Source organism: Dipodomys ordii, unplaced genomic scaffold, assembly GCF_000151885.1.
Source record: "Dipodomys ordii isolate 6190 unplaced genomic scaffold, Dord_2.0 Scaffold177, whole genome shotgun sequence".
Lineage (NCBI taxonomy): Eukaryota > Metazoa > Chordata > Mammalia > Rodentia > Heteromyidae > Dipodomys > Dipodomys ordii.
Window position 1 is genome coordinate 1,560,425 of NW_012267393.1, and position 14,180 is coordinate 1,574,604.

Sequence of the window (14,180 nt, forward strand, 5' to 3'; positions counted from 1 at the left end):
AGGGGCGGAGGATCGTGGTTTGAGGCCAAGCCCAGGTAGAGACCAATCCAAGAGACAGGCAGGGTTCCCTTCCCTGTTAGGGAGCAGGTGAGCCTAGAATCCAAGTTCAAGGGCAAGTCTCGGTAACTAAGCACACTGCATGCATTGCAGATATCACTCACCTGCTCTGCCTGCCGATCTGCAGGAGGCGGTAGCTTGATCCTTGGGGACAGGAAGGCATGGCTCACAGCTCTACTCCAACACTGTGGGAAGAAGCTCAGGCCCAGGGGAAAAAGGAATGACCTTCAGAGGTGGAGAAGGTTCTGGGAGGCTGTGGTGTGCAAGGGAAAGAGGATTGTGTGTGTGTGTGTGTTCGTGTGCCAGAACTGGGGCTTGAACTCAGGGCCTGGGCACTGTCCCTGAGCTTTTTTAGCTCAAGGCTAGCGCTCTACCACTTGAGCCACACCGCCACTTCTGGCTTTTTTGGTGGTTCATTGGAGATGAGAGTTTCATGGTGCCAGGTGCCAGTGGCTCACACCCGTCATCCTAGCTACTCAGGAGGCTGAGATCTGAGGATCGCAGTTCAAGGCCAGCCCGGGCAGGGAAAGTCTGTGAGACTCTTAACTCCAATAAGCCACCAGAAAACCAAAAGTGGTGCTGTGGCTCAAGTGGTAGAGAGCTAACCTTGAGCTGAAGAGCTGAGGGACAGCGCCCGGGCCCAGAGTTCAAGCCCTACTAATGACCAAAAAAAAAAAAAAAAAGTCTCATGGACATTCCTGCCTAGGACCACTTAGTACTTCGATCTCAGCCTCCTGAGTAGGTGGGATTACAGGTGTGAGCCACTGTGCCCAGCATGAGGGAGACATGGAGGGGGGGTGTGGTAGAACAGGAAGGGGTGGGGAGGTGGGGGGACTGGAGAGCCAGCTGAGGTGCTAGCTGGGGGCACAGGACACCGGCCCCCCCACCCACATTCTGCTCTGTGATCTCCACCACCCCCAGCCAGCCACAGGGTTCCTGGTGGGCACAAGAAATGTCACCAGCCCTTCCCAAGTCTTGTATTCAAGATCCCAGCCTGCGGGTTGCAAAATGAACCCTGGGACCACTGTCCTGAGGAGCCTCCATGTTGTAAAAGCCAGCCAGATGCCCAGGATCTTTTGAAGAAACGGAAATGGCAAAGACTAAATAAATATAATTCTTGTTGGTCATTCAACTTCCCCCATGAAATCATCAAAATTAACCCACACCGCCCCCTGGTGGCCAAAAGGCTTCCCTCCCATGCAGGCTGGGGAAAGAGGTCCCTGGGAGCCCAAGGGACCATAGGAGGCAGAAATGGGCCCCAGCCTTTATGGAATCGGTTCAGAACGGGAGTCCAGGGACTGGGAAGGTGGCTCAGTGGTAGAGTGCTTGCCTTGCATGCATAAAGCCCTGGGTTCGATTCCTCAGTACCACATGCGCAGAAAAAGCCAGAAGTGGTGCTGTGGCTCAAGTGGTAGAGTATTAGCCTTGAGCAAAAGAAGCTCAGGGGACAGTTTGAGCCTTTGGACCCGTACTGAATGAAGGACTAGCATGCATGCCTGGCTAGTGCCTTACCACTTGAGCTGCAGTGGGAATTTCAGCTTAAGGCAGTGATTTTTCAATGTGCATTTTGTCTGAATGTGAATGATACAGTGATTCAGGGCTCATCTGTGGTGGATTCCTGCTTTCTGCTCTGCCAGGCATCAATGGCTCACATCCATAATCCTAGCTGCTCAGGAGGCTGAGATTGGAGGATTGCAGTTTGAAGCCAGCCCAGGCAGACCAATCCATGAGATTCTCATTTCCAATTCACCAGCAAAAGGCTGAAAGTGGAGCTGTGGCCTCAAGGATAAAGCATCACTGCCAGTGAGTTTTAAGAGGAGAGCCAAGTGTTAAGGGCTCAGACCTGTAATCCTAGCTACTCAAGAAGCTGAGATCTGAGGGCCACAGTTCAAAACCAGCCTGGAAAGGAAAAACCATGTCCCTCTTACCTCCAGAGAACTCTCAAAAAACTGACGGGAGGGGCTGGGAAGGTCGCTCAGTGGTAGAGTGCTTGCCTGGCATGCATGAAGCCCTGGGTTCGATTCCTCAGTACCACATACACAGAAAAAGCTGGAAGTGGTGGTGTGGCTCAAGTGGTAGAGTGCTAGCCATGAGCTGAAGAGCTGAGGGACAGTGCCCAGGCCCAGAGTTCAAGCCTTATGACCAGCAAAAAAGAAAAAAGCCTATGAGATGTAAAAGTCTGAGAGCTGTTCAAACAGTTCCATCTCCACCTCTTCCTCTGCTGACTGCCCTAGTGTTTGATCTCTCTCAAAGTCTACTTTCTTGAAACCTTTTTTAGTTCTCATTTGTGTGTGTGTGTGCACGGGCTGGTCCTGGAGTTTGAATTCCAGGCCTGGGTGCTGTCCCTCACTCTAAGTGTTTTTACTCAAGGCTAGCACCTTCCCACTTGAGCCACAGCTCCACTTCTGGCTTTTTGGTGATTTATTAGAGATAAGAGTCTCACAGACTTTCTTGCACTTGGCTGGCTTTGAACCACGACTCTCAGATGTCAGCTTCCTGAGTAGCTAGGATTCCAGGCAGGAAGCCACCTGTACCCCAGCTCTTGATATGTTTTTGTCTTTTGTTTTTCCAAGTCGAAGAAAATCACCGGCCCAATGCTTCCCTTTATGGATGAAGAACAATTTGAGACTCAGAAAGAAGAAGTGACACAGAAAGCAATCAGAAGTCACCGGATGCTGGATTCCTGATAGGAAGTTCTGGAAACTCCCAGCCCGCAAGCGAGCAAGCAACCAAGACCATTGCTTCAGCAAAAGCAGTTTGACTTTATTGTAGACTTGATTGGGCGCAGGCAATGGGGCGTCTGTAGGAGCTCCGTGGCTGAGTGGGACAGCCCATCCCAGATCTGTCTGGATGCTCCATCAAGCAGCCTAGGAGAGAGAAGTTAGGTGGAGCAATGTCTCCCCCTGCTGTGAACATGGCAGCACTGCAGAGGTGGTGAAGGCGGCGGTGGCTCACGCCTGTCATCCTAGCTACTCAGGAGGCTGAGATCTAAGGATCATGGTTCAAAGCCAGCGCGAGCAGGAAAGTCCATGAGACTCTTAGCTCCAATAAACCACTAGAAAATAATCTGCAGATGACTTTCAAACCAACCAAAGCCATTCTGAAGGTTTCAAACTCCTATTTTCTTCTCTTATTTTCCCTCCTCTTCCTCCTCCTCCTTCTCTTTTCCTTCTTCTTCCTCCTCCTCCTCCCTTCCTCTTCTTTTTTGGTTAGTCATGGAGCTTGAACTTGGGGCCTGGGTGCTGTCCCTGAGCTCTTTTGCTCAAGACTAGCACTCTACCACTTTGAGCTACAGTGCCACTTCCACTTTTTAGGTAGTTAATTGGAGATAAGAGTCTCACAGACTTTCTTGTCTGCCTGAGTTGGCTTTGAACCCTGATCCTCAGATCTCAGTCTCAGTCTCCTGAATAGCTAGGATTACAGGTGTGAGCCACTGCTGTCCGGCCTTCTATTCTCTCTTTCCTTTTCTTTCTTTCCTTCCTTCCTTCCTTCCTTCTTTCCCTTCCTTCTTTCCTTCCTTCCTTCTTTTCCTTCCTTCCTTCCTTTCTTCCTTTCTCTTTCTTTCTTTCTTTCTTTTTTTCTTTACCCCCCCCATCCCATGCTAATCCTGGGGCTTTTACTTAGAGCCTCAAACTCTTGCTTGGCTCTTTTTGCTGGTGCTCTTACCACTTGAGCTACAATTCCAACTTTTTGCTGGCTAATGGTAGAGAGAACATCACAGACTCTCCTATATGGGCTGACTTCAAACCTCAATACTGGCCTCTTGAGTAGCTAGGATTCCAAGTGAGAGCCACCAACACCTAACTAAATTACTTGTATTTATTTAGTTAGTTAAGTTCTTGGTCATGGGGCTTGAACTCTGGGCTTGGGCGCTGTGCCTGAGCTCTTCAGCTCATGGCAAGCACTTTACTACTTGAGCCACAGCGCCACTTCTGGTTTTCTGGTGGTTAACTGGAGATAAGAGTCTCACGGACATTCCTGCCTGGGCTGGCTTTGAACCACGATCCCCAGATCTCAGCCTCCTGAGTAGCTAGGATTATAGGCATGAGCCACCGGTGCCCGGCTATTTATTTTTAATTAGAGGGTGCTTCATTGAAAAAGCCTACTCAAATATTCCAAAATCTAGCAAGACTAAAACCCTCAAAGGCTTCTGGGGCCCAGGAACTAGGGGAAGAGATACTCAGCCCACAGCCACCTTTAGTTCTTTGCCCAGTTACAGCCAGAGCATTACGTACCTGCCCACTGCAGCCCAACCTGCAGGCCAAGATCCATGGCTGAGCTACTTGGGACCGAGATAGGACACAGCCTTTCCTGTTTTGTTCAGAGTCGCCAGCAGCGTGTCTGCACTGTGCTCGGAGTCAATGCTAACCTTCTTGTTGGGTAGGTCAATGTTAAACTCCACTCCTGTAGGAAGAGGAAATGGGCTGTGGGGGGGAGGAGGGAGGAAGCAAAGACCCTCCCATTTCCAGAAAGAAGCTCTTAAAATATTGCTCATGATCATCCCGCCCTATTCCTCAAGATCAAGGATTAGCAGACTTTCTGGTTACACCTAGGCTGTGTTCCATACTCGTGTGTGTGTGTGTGTGTGTGTGTGTGTGTGTGTGTGTGTGTGTGTGTGTGACTAGGGATTGAACCTAGGGACTCACACCTGACACACACTGACACTCTGTCAATGAGCTACCATCCTCAGATTTGTGTGTATATATTTTTGGTTTCATCTCATACATTCACTCATTTATTCATTTTTGTAAGACTGCTACTGAGGCTTGAACTCGGGGCCTAGGTGCTGTCCCTTAGCTTTTTTGCTTGAAGGTAGCACTCTACCACTTGCGTCACCGCTCCACTTCTGGTTTTCTGGTGGCTCATTGGAGATAAGAGTCTCATGGACTCTCTGTCTGGGCTGGCCTTGATCTGTGATCCTCAGATCTTAGCCTCCTGAGTAACTAGGATTACAGGCGTGAGCCACTAGCACCTAGCTTTTTTTTTCTTTTTTCTTTTTCTTTTGCTGGTTGTGGGGTCTGAACTCTGGGCCTGGGCGCTGTCCCTCAGCTCTTCAGCTCAAGGCTAGCGCTCTACCACTTGAGCCACAGCGCCACTTCTGGCTTTTTCTGCTTATGTGGTGCTGAGGAATCGAACCCAGGGCCTCAAGCATCCAAGGCAAGCGCTCTACCACTGAGCCACCTTTCCAGCCTTCCTTTTCCTTTTTGTTTTTGGGAGAGCCTCTGCCTCCAGGCTGAGTTTCAACTTGGGAGCATGCCCCGCACAAGCTCATAACGGACGTGTATTTTCCTACTGCAGCCAGGGGAGCCCGGCCCCCCAGAGAGAAGAGCGCAGAGTCACACGGCAGGCCAGCAGCCTTCTACCATTTCAGTTTCTTTCCAGGGCTAGGAGCCAGCCATTGACTCACTGTGGGACTCTTGTCAGTTCCCCTCCGGGGCACTGGTGTCAACAGTCTTCTTAGAGAGATGGAAAGTTCCATGCTGAGACTAATACAGGCACCATCTGAGAGTAGAGGTGTTAGCCTTAGCCTGGGTTTTATTGAGGTATTATTGTGTGTGTGTGTGTGTGTGTGTGTGTGTGTGTGTGTGTGTGTTGATAGGATTTGAACTCAGGGCCTGGATGCTGACCCTGAGCTTTTTCACTCAATTCTAGCACTTCTCGTTTCCTAGTGGTTAATTGCTCTGGCTGGCTTCGAACTGTGATCCTCAGATCTCAGGCCTCCTGAGTAGCGAGGATGACAGGCGTGTGCCCGGCTTTAAAGGAAAGAAAGAAAATCAAATCTTGTAAGATTGACTGAGCCCTGCCCTTCCCCCCCCCCCCCCGCAAAGCTCTGATCTCAATTTAGTTCTTATATTATTGGGCCCTTGGATCAAATCTCAGCTTTCTTTGGTCCTCAGTTTCCCTGATGTCCCTTGGGGACGGGCTGGGTGACAATAATGATTTCCTGAGTACATCCAAAAGAAGTGTTTTGTGGCTGAGCGCCAGTGGCTCATGCCTGTCATCCTAGCTATTCAAGAGGCTGAGCGCTGACAGCTCTTATTTCCAATGAACCAGCTAAAAAACTGGAAGTGGAGCTTGTGGCTCAAGTGGTAAGAGTGCTAGCTTTGAGTGAAAAAGCTAAAAGACAGTACCTGGGCCTTGAGTTTCAGCTCCAGTAATGGCACCAAATAATAAATACAAGCAAGCTTCTCTTGCTTGGCCTTATGCATTTGAATACATTTGAATATGACATCACTGCACCTGTCCCGTCTCCCCCCCCCCACTCACCTCCCAGCTTGCTCAGAACTCGAGAAACAGCATCCGCACAGCCTCCGCAGGTCATGTCAACGGAGAACTCGTGTTTCTGAAAGACACCATGAATGAAGTCCTGAAGTGAACCACACACTGGGCCTGAGCCGCTCAGTGGGCAGAGACTGAGTAAGAACTCTTAGGGGAGCCTGTTTCTGAAGCCCAGTCTTCTCAGCTAAAGGTTTCCATATTTCCGTGGTGGTATAGAGAGGGAATCTCCAGGAATCTTGAGCCAAGGATGACATGTAGTTAATAATATCATCTAGGGCTGGGAAGGTGGCTCAGTGGTAGAGCGCTTGCCTTGCATGCATGAGGCCCTGGGTTTGATTCCTCAGCACCATATAAGCAGAAAAAGCCAGAAGCAGTGCTAGCCTTGAGCTGAAGAGCTGAGGGGCAGTGCCCAGGCCCAGAGTTCAGACCCCATGACCAAAATAATAATAATAATAATAATAGTAATAATAATATCATCTAGAAAGCTAACAAACTTTTTATTTTTTTTTCTAGCTAAGTGCCAGTTGCTCATGCCTTTCATCCTAGCTACTCAGGAGGCTGAGATCTGAGGATTGCAGTTCGAAGCCAGCCCAGGCAGCAAAGTCTGTGAAACTCTTATCTCCAATGAACCATGAGAAAACTGGAAGTGGAGCTGTGTTTCAAGTGGTAGAGCTCTAGCCTTGAGCAAAAAGCTCAAGGACAGCACCCAGGCTCTAAGTTCAAACCCCAGTAATGGCACGTGCGCACGTGCGTGCGCGCGCACACACACACACACACACACACACACACAGAGTCATTTCCAGTCCTGCCTTCAAAGGACTGATTCTTGAGCTGTGGGCTTTATGTCAGGACCATCAAATACTATGACATGAGTAGGCCCCCAGGCTGAGCAGGACTGATCTTTCAAGCTCATTCATTCACTCATTCATTCACTCATTCACTCACTTTAGGAAATACATTTTTGTGCATGTTATAGACATTGTCTTGGAGAATAGAGTCCCAGAAGTGGAATTTTGTTTAAAAAATTACAGGCTCACGCCTGTAATCCTAGCTACTCAGGAGGCTGAGATCTGAGGATCGCAGTTCAAAGCCAGCCTGGGCAGGAAAGTCCGTGAGACTCTTATCTCCAATAGACCACTAGAAAACTGGAAGTGGCACTATGGTTCAAGTGGTAGAATGCTTACATTGATCTGAAGAGTGCAGGGACAGTGCCCAAACCCAGAGTTCAAGCCCTACGACCGACAAAAAAAAAAATGTGTTTACTTCATTCTTTTAAGAATTATTAGCATGAGGCTGAGATCTGAGGATTGTGGTTCAAAGCCAGCCTGGGCAGGAAAGTCCATGAGACTCTTATTTCTAATTAACCACCAGAAAACCAGAAGTGGCGCTGTGGCTCAACTGGTAGAGCATTGGCCTTGAGCTGAAGAGCTGAGGGACAGCGCCCAGGCCCAGGGTTCAAGCCCCATGACCAACCAGGTGCTGTTGGCTCATACCTGTAATCCTAGCTACTCTGGAGGCTGAAATCTGAGGATCATGATTAGAAGCTAGCCCAGGCAGAAAAGTCCGTGAAACACTCATCTCCAATTAACTACAAAAAGCCGAAAGTAGAACTGTGGCTCAAGTAGAAGAGAGTAAAAAAGATATGGAGGAATGTCCATGCCTCGAGTTCAAGCTCTAGTACTAAAATCAAAAAACAAGCTAAACCTATTGCATATCAAATTCTCTTTATAGAATGTACCTAGCTCAAAATGGAAAAACCTCCCATTTAATTTATTGACTTCTTGTGCCATTCCTGGGTTTGAAGTCTGTTTCTGAGCTTTATTTGCTCATGACTAGCACTCTATCACTTAAACTACAGCTCTACCTCAGGCTTTTTGTGATGAAAGAGTCACAGACTTTTCCTGCCTGGGCTGGCTTCGAACCTCAACCCTCAGATCTCAGGCTCTTAGGTAGTTAGGATATCAGGAGTGAATCAGTGTCCAGCTATTTTATTTTCCTCCGGAGAACTCATCCACAGTCTGTGAATAGGACTGAATAAGGATGTGAATGGAGGGAAATCTCTCTGGTTCTAGAACAGCAAAGCGCCCCCCCCCCAATCCCTGACCCTCAGAAGACACTTTGCAAGGAAGGAACACCTGGTGAATGAGACTGGCTTTTTTACAGTCCAAAGATCTAAAGTCAACAGAAAAGTGCTGAGCAAAGGGTTGGCTTTCTCTCATGATCCATGCAACAGTGGTCAAAAGGCAGGAGGTGGACACAAGAAGGTCAACATTACAAGGCAGAGCTCCTCTCCCCCACCACGGAATTGCAGACTAGACTGAAGGGTGATGAAATGTCTGCCTAAGGTCTGGGAATGTGGCTTAGTGGTAGAGTGCTTGGCTAGCATGCATGAAGATCCGGGTTTGATTCCTCAGTACTACATGCACAGAAAAAAGCAGAAGTGGCGCTCTGTGGCTCAAGTGGTAAAGTGCCAGCAGCCTTGAGCAAAAGAAGCTCAGAGACAATGCCCAGGCATGGAAAAGAAAGAATGAAGGAAGGGAGGAAGGAAGGAAGGAAGGAAGGGAGGGAGGGAGGGAGGGAGGGAGGGAGGGAGGGAGGAGAAGGGAAGGGAAGAGAAGAGAAGGGAAAAGAAGAGAAGGGAAGAGAAGAAAAGAAAAGGTCTGTTGAGAGACAAAGTGATCCAAATCTTAACAGTTTTAGATTCCACTAGTATCCATCTGAGGATCCTGGTTCAAAACCAGCCTGGGCAGACAAATCTGAAAGGCTCCTATCTCCAGTGAATCAGCCAAAATGGAAGTGGAGCTGTGTTTCAAGTGGCAAGAATGCCAGCCTTGAGAAAAAAAAAAAAAAAGCATAGGAACAGTACTCAGGTCCTGATTCCCAACTCTACTATCAACAGTATCTGTGCTATAGTTTTATAGACATTTTCCCCAGGTAATAGCTAACTACAGTCTTTTCTTCCTTTTTATTTGTAGGTCTCAGATCAGCACTCAAACTCAGTAACTGATGCTTTTGCCCACTGGCTAGTGCTCTACCAATTGAGTAATGCCTCCAACTCCATAAATGACTATCTTGTCTTTTACAGGTGAGGAAATCAGGCACCGAGAGATGGAGTCACTTGCCTGAAGTCATCCAGTTGGCAAGCTAGGGCACAGATTTTTTTTCTTAGTCCTGGGGCTTGAACCCTAGGGGGGCCTGTGTGCTGTCCCTGAGCTCTTCAGCTCAAGGCAAACGCTCTACCACTTGAGCCACAGTGCTACTTCCAATTTTCTGGTGGTTAATTGGAAATAAGAGTCTCATGGACTTTCCTGGTCAGGCTGGCTTTGAACCCTAATCCTCAGATCTCAGCTTCCTGGGTAGCTAGGATTACAGGCGTGAGCTACCAGCACCCAACATAGGGCACACATTTTTCAGGGAAATTCCCTGGGCTGTTGAGCTTTTGTCTGAAAGAAAAAAAAAATCTTCTCAGGTAACAAACCTAACTCTTTCCTGTCTGGCTTTAAGGCTGTCCCTTCAAGAATCTTCTTCTTGCTTCTATTGTTGTTTGTGTGATGGACCAATGGTAGGCCCCATTCCCACCATCTATGGCCCCAGAAGTGGAGAGGGGTCCCCAAGCTGCCTTTCCTTCACTGCTACATCCCTTCATCCCACAAAACCTGGTGACTGGGGCTGGGAAGGTGGCTCAGTGGTAGAGCGCTTGCCTTGCATGCATGAGGCCCTGGGTTCAACTCCTCAGCACCACATAAGCAAAAAAAAAAAGCCAGAAGTGGCACTGTGGCTCAAAGGGTAGAGCGCTTGCCTTGAGCTGAAGAGCAGAGGGACAGTGCCCAGGCCCAGAGTTCAGGCCTCATGACCAACACCAACCCCCCCCCCCAAAACCTGGTGACCGCCACTCTCACAATCCCAGGATGATTCAACACTGCCAGAGGTGAACTGGCTCAACTGGTAGGGCTGAGTCTATGATTCTTTGTTCAAACTTGGGGTTCTCTCGAGGGCTTTTCCCTAGGGCCCCACACAAGACCTACAAGAAATGACACCTGATCCTTTTAAAACTCTGTCAGATCCTCCAAAGACAGGCTGCTAAGACTCTAGTCACGTGGCCACACCAGGACACACAGTCGTGAACAAAGCACCCAGGAGGTAAGTGAACATTCCAGGAGCCCAACCAGTATCTCAGGAATGCAAATGAGACCAGGGCTCCCTCACAAGCTAGTAGAACGGGTTCGACCATGGCTTATCCTGACAAGATAAAGACTCTGACAACACGGATTCCCCAAATAAAATACTACCATTAATCAATTATTGACTTTCCCCCCTCTTTTTGTTTGTTTGGTTAGAAATATGGCATAAGTGGGGCATGGTGGTGCTCACCTGTATTCCTAAGCAGTGGGGAGGTTGAGGTAGAGAGGATCCAAGAGAGAATTCCAGGCTAGCCTAGACTACATAGCAAAATCTGATTTCACACAAAACAAACAACAAAAGGAAAACAATCACTATCCCCAAAGTCTACCAAAGGCCTTCATTTCTTTATCTAAGCAAAGAGCCTACATATAGTGCAATGCCTGGCTGCAAAGATCAGCTAAAACCTGGTTCCCTCAAACTCTGCTGAGTTAGCTTTGGTTGAGTCAAGTTCCTGAGCCCCAAGTCGCCCTGAGCTCAGGGCTTCAGTGGGAAAATGTTCTAGCTGGAAAGGTTTCCAAAGCGCTGTCTCCAGTCAGTTTCCCAGCCATGAATGACTTGGAAGCGGGTCAGAGTGGGTAGGGGAAGTGCAAAAACCGGGGTGTGGGGTGCAAACTAAAAACCCCTGCCCTGTCCCCAAGAGGACATTGTGCACCTGTTCAGGTCTGCCCCACGGCTCTCCCAGGCCAGCCTTGGGGGTTTCAGTACCCCCTCTTTGCAGGGAAGGTCTCCCCCACACCCTTCGCTCTCCCAAGGAAGTCGTGGGGGGGTTCAGCACCCCCTCCCTCTGTCAGCTCAGGAAAGGCCTGGGGGATCTCAGAACCCCCTTCCCCCTCAGGGACGGCCTGGGGGTTCTCCGCACCCCTCTCTCTCAGGGACAGCCTGGGGGGATCCCCGCACCCCTCTCTCTCAGGGACGGCCTGGGGTGTCTCTGCACCCCCCTCTCTCTCAAGGACAGGCTGGGGGGTCCCCGCACCCCTCTCTCTCAGGGACGGCCTCGGGGGTCTCCGCACCCCCCTTTCTCTCAGGGACGGACGGCCTGGGGGGTCCCTGCACCCCCCTCTCTCTCAGGGACAGCCTGGGGGGATCCCCGCACCCCTCTCTCTCAGGGACGGCCTGGGGGGTCCCCGCACCCCTCTCTCTCAGGGACGGCCTGGGGGGTCCCCGCACCCCTCTCTCTCAGGGACGGCCTGGGGGGTCCCCGCACCCCTGGGGGGTCCCCGCACCCCTCTCTCTCAGGGACGGCCTGGGGGGTCCCCGCACCCCTCTCTCTCAGGGACGGCCTGGGGGAGTCCCCGCACCCCTCTCTCTCAGGGATGGCCAGGGGGGGTCCCCGCACCCCCCTCTCTCAGGGACGGCCTGATCCCGCACCCCTCTCTCTCAGGGATGGCCTGGGGGGGTTCCCGCACCCCTCGCAGGGAAGGTTCGAGCTTTGCGATCGCCGCAGCCTTTCGCATGGCAGCTGAGGTTCTGGCACCGAAACCCGCTTTTGCGCCCGGTTTGCAGGAGGGCGAATCGTGAGGGGTTACGCCGGGGGTCAGCAGCAGCTCTGGTGCTCGCCAGTGCCCCCGTAAGGGCAGCATCAGGCCGGGCAGCGGTGCGCCCGGGACTGGGCCACTTACCGGCATGACGGAGGCGGCGGCGGCGGCGGAGGCGGAGGCGGCAATGAAGGCGGCTCCTCCCCCAGACCAGAGCTGCACTTCCGGGAGCGCGCGCTGAGAAGCCCCGCCCCCGGGGGGGGCGTGAGGACGCCGGCATTATTAGGCCACGCCCCTTGGGAACACCCAGCTGCGTGTGAAACCCCGCCCCTCTGGGCCAATCTTTTATTAGGCCACGCCCCTCCCTCCATCACCCGCAGCGAGCCAGGCCCGGCTCCCGTAGAATGGCCTTAGACGAGGCCACGCCCACCCTCACGTAAAAGGCCACGTCCCCGCGGGCTGGCTTTTAGCTCCAAGCCACGCCCCCTCCTTCTGTGTTCCGCGTTGGGTTCCGCCCCCATCAACAGGCCTCTGGACAAAAGGCCACGCCCTTTCCCGGTGGGCTTGCGTGGTGGGCCCCGCCTCCATAAATGGCCCCGCCCCCTTCCGGCCACGTCTGCTGGCTCAGTTCCCTCGGCTGTTGACCATCTTTTAGGATGTCTCCTGCGTGTCAGGCTTTGTGTTAGGGACGGCGAGGCCCAGGCACTGAGGAAAGACAGAGCCTAGCCTTGCCTAACGGGACCATCTCTCTTTGTTCACTCAGGCCTGGGCAGGGTGCAGGTGATGCATTGGTGGGCTCCAAGGAAGCATCATCACTGATGCTGCAGCACAAAAAGCAGCTAGGTCCATGAACGATGAAAGGGGTGATGTCGATCAAGGTGCATTGTTGTACAGCTACTTAAAGAGAATAATACCATTTAAAAGAAGCTGGGTCCTCAGGGCACAGGGGTACCCTAACTCCCACTGGAGCAGCTGGGGGACAGTTCTTGGGACAGAAGAGGGAGTAGTCTTTATCCACAGGGTTGAGTGTGTATTATGAATGAAGTCTGGCTAATTGGGAGAGAGAAGCAGCAGAAAAAAAAAAAAGAGCCTTGGGCAGCATGTGCAAAAGCCGGAAGACAAGAATGAACATGAATTGGGAGGCAGAGATCATTCAGATTGGGATATTCATATTGAGCTTCGGGCGGACACACTTGACAGATGTTGGAATGTGATGTGAGATCTGCCTGGTGACAGAACAGATAGATGGAGGCAGGATTGCTCTAGGACACTTATAAACAGACAGTTGAAAGCCCCAGAGAGAGCTTCAGACACACACACATACACACACACACACACACACACACACACACACACACCAGCAGCAGCAGCAGCAGAGTGATTCTGTCCTTGGTTAATTCCTGCCAAAATCTTGCCAGGGTACTCAATCCAAATAGATGTGTGTGTGTGTGTGTGTGTGTGCTAGTAGTAAGATTTGAACTCAGGGCCTGTGTGTTTGTGTGTGTGTGTGTGCGCATTAGTAGTAAGATTTGAACTCAGGGCCTGTGTGTGTGTGTGCTAGTACTAAGATTTGAACTCAGGGCCTGGATGCTGTCCCTTAGCTTTTTCAATTAAGGTGGTACTCTACCACTTGAGCCACAGCTCCACTTCCAGCTTTTGGTAGTGAATTGGAGAGAAGAGTCTCATGTTTTTTCCTGTCACTGACTTCAAACTGTAATCCTCAGATCTCAGCCTCCTGAGTAGCTAGATTATAGGCCTTGCCTTATCAGACACCATAACCTGCTAGCACATTTGATCTGGAACTTGCAAGTCTCTGGAACTGTGAGAAATAAATCTGTATAATTTTTATAATTTATAAACTAACCATGATATTTTTTGTAGCAGCAGGCATGAACTTAGACACCGCACAAGATTGAGAAGTAGGGGAACTGTAACAGATCAATCACTAGTTCCTAAAATGTGCCTAGAAGTGATCTGTGTGCTTGGCTGGGAATGTGGTTTAGTGGTAAAGTGCTTATCTAGCATGCATGAAGCCATAGGTTCGATTGCTCAGTACCACATAAACAGAAAAAGCTGGAAATAGTGCTGTGGCTCAGGTAGTAGAGTGCTAGCCTTGAGCAAAAGAAGCTCAGAGACAGTGCCCATGCCCTGAGTTGAAGCCCCAGGACTGGCAAGAGAGAGACAGAG

General features: G+C 50.6%; 1 protein-coding gene across 1 annotated transcript; it reads right to left on the minus strand.

Annotated features, from left to right (window-relative positions):
- Positions 1-2,799: 2,799 nt before the first annotated feature.
- Positions 2,800-12,214, minus strand: Atox1 (antioxidant 1 copper chaperone). Its single transcript, XM_013033801.1, has 4 exons — positions 12,138-12,214; positions 6,325-6,400; positions 4,293-4,461; positions 2,800-2,924 (listed from the first exon to the last, which is right to left on the minus strand). The coding sequence occupies exons 1-3, from the start codon at positions 12,141-12,143 to the stop codon at positions 4,337-4,339; spliced, it is 207 nt and encodes a 68-aa protein (XP_012889255.1). The 5' UTR covers positions 12,144-12,214; the 3' UTR covers positions 2,800-2,924; positions 4,293-4,336.
- Between the last annotated feature and the right edge of the window lie 1,966 nt (positions 12,215-14,180).